The following is a 7,496-nucleotide window of genomic DNA, read 5'->3' on the forward strand; positions in this document are numbered from 1 at the left end:
AGCAGCCCATGCTGCCTGCCATGTTCTTCAGGCCACCCCTAGCGAGGGGAGCTGCTCCCCTGCCAGGATTTTGCAGCCCTCTGAAGTTTCAATGTTTAAAGCAGTATTCCGTCAGGCTTTACATCCCAGCTCAGCAAGGTGCTCCCAGTATTATGCAAAAAATATTACAGTATACCTCTCTCAGCTGTCATCCTTCACATCAGCCATTAAGCACTGGAGTTAGCGTGAGCTAAGTGAGATGGCAATTCCCTTTCTCCCTGACTCACAAAACCAATAACTGATTTTTCCCACAAACCAAATATGCACAAAGAATTTGTCCTTTAGAATCAAAATCCTTCTTAATTTAGCCAGTCTCTACTGATGTTACAGATGCTGCACACAGACATTTGGAGTCAGCTGAGTTAGCAAAGCATGGCAAGTTCTCATATACTGGAAAATGCGTAACAATTTTAGGTCAGTTCTTCTGAGTATATGCCTGACAGTGTTGAGCCAGACGCTTGGCCCTTTTCCGTGACTTCTCTGCCTCCCCAGCAGCACAAAAGAGATAGAAAGGCAGAGGAAGTAGAGTGAGATCCTGTAGGAAACAGGTACAGAGGATTATGCTCAACAGACCTCAGGCAGGGAGTTACTTCCACTGTCAAATGCAAGAGCTTTGCACAAACACATATTTCTTCAGGAAAAAAAAAGAAGTTAAACCAGCAGAATTGATCAAACTCAGAAGAGACAAAACCATCAAATAGTAAGCATTTCTGAAAGTTAGACTGTGTGTTGTTGGTTGGGGTTTTTTTGAAGTTACACATCCTACAGAAAAAGTCCATAATGTTAACTTTTATACGTATTACACCTCACGTGCATCCAGCCTCCCACCAGCTAAAGCTCACACTTGCTTAGCCCTAAGCCTTTACCTTCTGTCTGTTAGCCATCCAAAGGTGATATTACCGATGATGTCTATGACACCAAGTATGGACATGAGGAAGGCAGCCTGGTGATGGCTCACTCCAACGCTCAAAGCATAAGGCACTAGGTAGACAAACAGAGGGCTACAGCCGTATGCCATAAATAAAACCGACACTGCCAGCACCATGAAGCCTGGCATCAGTAAAAAATCATATTCCTTCCACGAACAGTAGCATAAACATTCATGAGACCACGCTTTGATTAAAGGTGAACAGATAGACATTCGCTTTAAGTCTCGTTTCCGTGCTTCAAGGACATAATCCTGCCCAAGAAACTCAGGAGCAGTTTTACAGTCCTCCTTAAGAGCAATGGGCCGCATCAAGGCACCGCAGACGCAGAGGTTTAAAACAAAACCTCCCAGGATGAGTAAAGCTCCACGCCAGGAAAACTGCTCAATTAAGAGCTGGACCACAGGGGCCAGGATGAAGGTACCGATTCCGCTTCCAGACATGGCTATTCCATACGCCAGCGCTTTCTTTTTGTTGAAGTATTTGCCCACCATCGCGATGGCTGGAGAATAACAGAGTGCAAACCCAAGTCCTAGAAGAGAAAGCACAGTGCAGATGGCTTAATACTGACCATGACATATGGAACACATTAAATTAAACCACATAACCTACTTTCATTAGCACAAACGAATAGGAAGCTTTTTCTGATTCCGTATCACGCAGCTCAGTCACAGTGTGAAGGGAAACCAGGATGACTCCTTTCTTCCACTGTCAGGGTCACTGACTTGACAAACCTAACAGATCATCATTAATCCATGGTAACAAGGCTCAGAAGGAAGTGATGGGGTTCACTTAACAAGAACAAGGATGATCAATAAACATCAGAGAAACAGTGTGTCAGCCTCTCCTGGATGCAAGATGAGGTCTTGCCCCAGGGTCTGTGCAGATGCTGGCACTGGGCACACTGGCCTGATGAGGCACCACTTTGTGTTTTGGTCTGTTGCAACCCTGAACATTAATTTTCAGGTCTCTGAAACACTGTACAAAGAATCTGTCTCTGTTACTAATATTCTACAATAAACCTTTTTTTGTCAGCTGAACAAACTCCAAACAGCAGCTGCTTGGAGTCCTGACCATTTTGAATCCCTGCCTGCAAGTAAAGAGGGGGTGGGGGAAAGCCTCAGAAGACAAACAAGTAAGATCCATCTCTTGGACTGGGAAAAAGATTGTGGTCTCTGCTGCAGAACCAGAGAGCAGATTTTAATCATCAAATGCTTGCCCTAACACTAAAACATACAGCTCTGAATCAGTCGCAGAAATGAGTTCCTGACTAGGGTTTTGGAGCACGTCCTACATTGAGGGCAAAACAGTCCCCACTGCCTTCGGCAGAACTTGCCAACAGAGGAGATAATCACCTGGCACCATAACTAGCTTGCCGCGTCCTCTCAAAGGCCACGCTGTGCCGGGCGGGCAGTAAGCCTGCCAGGAGAGGGTAAGTGGATTAGAGGGGTTCCGGGCAGCGGGTGCCCGCTTTGGCACCCCTCGGAAGGCAAGGGGAGAGCAAGGCAGAGAGCTGGGGTTGGACTTGTGTGGGCAGCAGAGCCAGAGGAGCAGCCCTGACCTAGACACCATCACTCAAGAACTGTGAAAATCATGCTCTATTTGGCGCACACCCCATTTATTTTTTAGTGAGTTGGCAGGGGGAAATAGGTCCCCCAAGAAAGCCAGTAAATATCTTGTGAAAAGTTGAAATGCAAAGTTTGGGCCTGAAAACATTTTCCTACCTCTTAGAAGGAACTCTGCTACATATTGCCACTCCCCTATCTCACCTCTGCTTCACTCCTCACAGTTTCAAGTCCTGCAGCTTTTATGGATTTAGAACTTCACCGGTTACGTTCCCACCTCCTGTCTGGATTGGGGCACCACCTCTAGCCTTCACCAACAGTTCAGCTCTCCATTAATCAGTCCCCACAGACTAGAAGTTCACTGCTTGTAGAATTAGCTCTTTACAACTCCATGTACAAAGTGCAGCTGCTTTGCCACCTCAGCATTCACAGCGGTTCTCACTAAGGAAGCCTCAGTGGCATTAGCATGGTATGTGGCACAGTCCCTCGAGTTACAAGGAGCCTTTTTATTTGTTATGAACACATTTGTCAAAGATTAGCACTGTAATACAGGAGTGACACACACTACAATAAGGATTTTTTTTTATTTTTTTTTAACAAATAAGCTGTTGGCAGCATGTGAACTTGCAGTAATTCCACCAACTTGTTACTAAACAGCAGGGGACCGAGTACAAGGGCTTATATCACCGTGGCTACCAGGTCAGTATTAATGAGGAAGGAATGTCAGTGTGACCATGGGCACCTCTTGAGTTCCTCTGTGCACAGGAAACGCTGGGAGATAGGACAGAGCAAGGATCCTTGTTACCACCATAGCTGAATGCAAATGGAGGAGCTGCTACAACAACACTACCAACCAGCAGTTTGGTTACTTTTCAAATGGAATGTAACAAACACAGACAAAAATAAGGTGCACAGCTGAGGTACCAGGTATTCACCCAGTGCTCCTCTGTCCACTTACTCTTTTGGTTTGATTTAAACTTTTTTTTTTTTTAATATGCAAATATTTTGGTGCAGTCTAGAACTCCTAACATAAGAAACTCCCCGCAAATCACAGGCAAAAAAAGAAACATTTTTGTGTACCAGCTGCAACAGGAGTTCTTCCTGACCTCCCATATTTCAGAACTTTAGCATAGTCCTCTCTCTAACAGAAGTTAGAGAGTTGCTTTTGCAGCATGCTGCGTTTGGGCTGTACGAGACTCCCCGAGTGCTGAAGCCCTCACAGGGGCAGCCAAAGCCTCTCTTTTACAACGAAGGGAACAGGTCCGAGTATCTCTTAACTGGTGCGGTGGTAATATGACGTGGAGATCACTCCTCCTGAAAGGAAGAGCCATCATTTTTAACATCCCTGTGTTGTTTTCCTGGCAGGATCAAAGGGGCTGAATGCCTCCTACCTGTAAGGACTCCTAATGATAAGTAGAGATGTTCCAGGCTGGTGGCGAATGAACTCAGAATTAGTCCAGTAGATGCAAGCAGGCCTCCTAGCATGATACCAACTTGGCAGGATACATGATTACTGATTAAACTCCCAAGTGGGGCTTCAAAGAAACAAATAAAGCTGGTAGTTAATGGCAGGCCCTCACACACAGTTTGTTGCAACAGCCATCAAGGAAAAGGAAGCAGTTGGCAAGCAGGAGAAAACGGTGATCACAGCTACACAGAGTGGTCTTCCAACATCCCCCCTATCACAATGGTGTGAGCACCAAAAAACTTCTAAAAATCATTTTCCTTAAAGTCAGGTTTATCCTGAAATATACAGTAGCTTTCTTGGCAGCCATTTTAGTAGATCAAAGTAATTATGGCACACAGCTACTCTGCAGTTTTTGGGGTTAAGGGAGGCCACAGCGACAGCCCACGCTGTTCGTTACTCCATGCTTACAACACTAAGACCTTCCCCCGCCCGGGATTTGCACTTTAGCCCTCAGTAACTTCAGGCACCCTTCCTCACTCCTCCCTGGCCTTGTGGGCTCTGTGGCAGACCCAGACAGAAGAGGTCTCACATCTTTTGGACCATCTCCAGGGCTGCTACCCCTCTCCTGCACTTCTCCAACATTGATGGCTCCCAGATCACCCTGCCTCTACCATGAGGTGTCATCACCAGCCCTCTCCCTCACCGCTACCTGCAATGCCAGGGCAAGGTTACCCTTATTTCTCTTTTTTCCCCCCAAGATATAACCTGGCTGACACAGGAGAGTTGCTATGTTTCATTCCAGCTGTGTCTCTGTGCCTTCGTAGCAACTCTTGTGGATTAACCCTCTTCCACAGGATTAGGGTGCGGATTTTCACCTAGCTGTAGAGTTTTAAAGTAAACCCCTGAGAAATTCAGTACAACTGCTGCATTGATGCATGTCGTTTTTAGTAACACTGAATTTTCTTTTAAGGGAAAAGATTATTTGTAAACATACACATTTGCTAAAAGGAGGATGACTGTGACTTAATCTGAAGGCAAGATGTACATCCTGTGCTAAGTCTCAAATATGATTCCAATCAAAAGGCAAAAGAAACAAGTGCTCAGTCAGTAGCTCTCAAGCACAACTTGTCCCACTAGACCTTGACAAAAGTACATTTCTGAAAACTTAGATCATTTGAGAAAACAATGTTCTGCTTCTTTTCTATAGTATGAAGACACTCCCTTCCTGCACAACTATGCTGGGGGAAGCAGCTTGGATATACCATACCCCAGAGACCCCACAGTATCTATCTTTCCCAGCTGACTCCACCAACTTGTGAGCACACTAAAACCAGATGGAGCTGAAGACAAGGCAGCCGCATCAGTCTTAAAAGGGTAATACACACCACAGAGCATCGTAGCACAGTCGACAATGGAGTGGATCCATGCAGTTCTGGCATAATCCTGCCCAAAGTATGCCTGGAACTCCACAAAAAAAATGGAGATGCACCTAGGAAAGAAAACATGAACACCAGTCTGTTGAACATGGGATATTTGCCTCACAAAAAACACTGGTTTCACTCTTCAGGTATAAAGAATGCCCACTTGAATGTCCTCACCAGCTCCCATGAAAACCAAATCTGTGGTTTGGATTTGGAAATGAAGGGCTACCTTAATGCATGAGGGACAAGATGTGAAATGATGTGAGCAAGTACTCTGTGTAAGGCACCTAGGCCAGGGTGATTCAGCCAGAGGAGAATCCTTGCTTTGCATTGGCAACAGTTGCATCACAAATTGGTGTCCAACTATTATCCCAACAGTGGGATTGGACAATTAGGCCGATGTAGAACCCAATTCAGACAGATAATTACTCCAGAGAGATTATGAACATTATAATACCACATTTCTCATTGTGGTATTTGCTGCTAGATTTTTATAACTCATATTATTTTCAACTGAAATGAAACTGAAGTTGTAATTATCACCAGCCATTTCTAGCCCACGTCATGATGTTGCTTCCCTGGTACACAAAGCCCCGGCTCCCCAGGTCTTCACTGACCTGGTTGCTCACTAATGGTGGCATTCACATCTGCACAAACTGGCAGGGCAGGGCCAGCATAGTACCTATAGAGCCAACACCACCTATAGCTATGTGTTCATGGATCCACAAGCGCAAAGTAATTGAAAAGCAATTCCTCGTGAACAGAGAATCAAAACACGGCAGGAGCCCACGGACCTACCAACAGTTTGTTAAAATGCTTCCAGGAGAGGTTACTTTGCTCTGCTTAGCAAGTGTTACTGTTCTACCGGCCTCTGCAGGGGAATGGATTAAAAGGCTGCATAGTTTCATCTGGTTTCTGAATGAGCAAGTGATCCCTTCCCCCCCCTCGCTTTTTCCTCCTGTAAATCAACGAACAACCACTTTCTTCAGCTTTTTCTTGCACACACTCCATTCTTATACTCTAGATGTGTGCCAGCCATTAGATGATTTCTTGGATGTACCACATTTCACACATGAAAAAGGAATTAAATCCACTAGGAAATCTTTACTGTTATTACAGAATTGGTACATTTCTATACATAAACTACCGCTGTGTCATCGCTCCCATGCCCCTTTTATGCTGTTGACACCAAGACCCATGACCCCTAAACCTGGCAGCTTTATTTTAAAAGAAATGTAAAATTTAGGTAGGAAACACTGTATTTACATTATACTGCCTGTCCAACAAGAGGCTGTCTCAGTGTTCCTCACTTACCAGGGTGCCTATCTCCTGCTTAATATAGCTTAAATGTCCATGTTCACACGCACCAGGCTCCTCTGTCTCCAGCTGACATCAAAGTCACCCAACAGCAGCTGTGGAAGCCATCTCACCCCAGATGTATACATTATGTTTATGCAAGGCAGCAGTCTATTCCTGTTCTTTCTATTTTTGAGAAGTATTTTTGAGAAAATATGTGCTGCATATTTTGGATACCAGAAGGGTATAGAGAGGAGCCTCCTCTCTAGGGCATGGAGCTTCTCAGGCAGGGTGGTACCTGAAATGCTTGCAGTAGGAGAAGGGGGTATTTGCAGGTTTCTCAGACAGACTCCGGAGCCAAGCAGATCCACTGGGACTAGCAAAAATGAGCACAGCTGTGGGGTCGGAGGGACACAATGGACCCAAAAGAGCCTACATGATTCCTCCCTCCCCAACCAAACCACCACAGCCTGAAATAACACTGCCTGCCCGAGGCTTTGATTCTGCAGAAGACCAAGGAAAGGGTGTTGAGAGGTAGAGCAGCTGTCTGAGGAACCGAGACTAAAACCAGAGGGTTCATAATCCCTCAGCCGTGCCTACGGCATCAGGGATTTCAGGAAGACTTTAAAAATGTAGCAGGAGAGAGGCTTGTAGCCAGCCGGAATAACCCCCACCGCTGTAGGACATCAGGGGAGATCCTCAATCCTCTTCCTAAGGGGAAGACAAAAGCGGTAATGCCGCAGACAGGTCGGAAAGCCAAGGAGGAGCCCCTTTACCTCGTCACAGCCCTGGTACAGATAGTGACAAGGAAGCAGCCGGCGACGATCATCCACCCCCAGCC

General features: G+C 45.7%; 1 protein-coding gene across 1 annotated transcript in view; it reads right to left on the reverse strand.

The window, feature by feature from the left end:
- SLC16A12 (solute carrier family 16 member 12) overlaps nt 1-7,496 on the reverse strand; it is a 15,755-nt gene that overhangs the window by 1,885 nt on the left and 6,374 nt on the right. The window contains exons 3-6 of the mRNA XM_009642071.2: nt 7,432-7,496; nt 5,324-5,427; nt 3,922-4,065; nt 906-1,497 (exon numbers count right to left, since the gene is read on the reverse strand). Coding sequence (XP_009640366.2) covers nt 906-1,497; nt 3,922-4,065; nt 5,324-5,427; nt 7,432-7,496 — 905 coding nt within the window. The remainder of the gene's footprint in view (nt 1-905; nt 1,498-3,921; nt 4,066-5,323; nt 5,428-7,431) is intronic.

The sequence above is a fragment of the Egretta garzetta genome, unplaced genomic scaffold, assembly GCF_000687185.1.
Source record: "Egretta garzetta isolate BGI_Z169 unplaced genomic scaffold, ASM68718v1 scaffold56, whole genome shotgun sequence".
Lineage (NCBI taxonomy): Eukaryota > Metazoa > Chordata > Aves > Pelecaniformes > Ardeidae > Egretta > Egretta garzetta.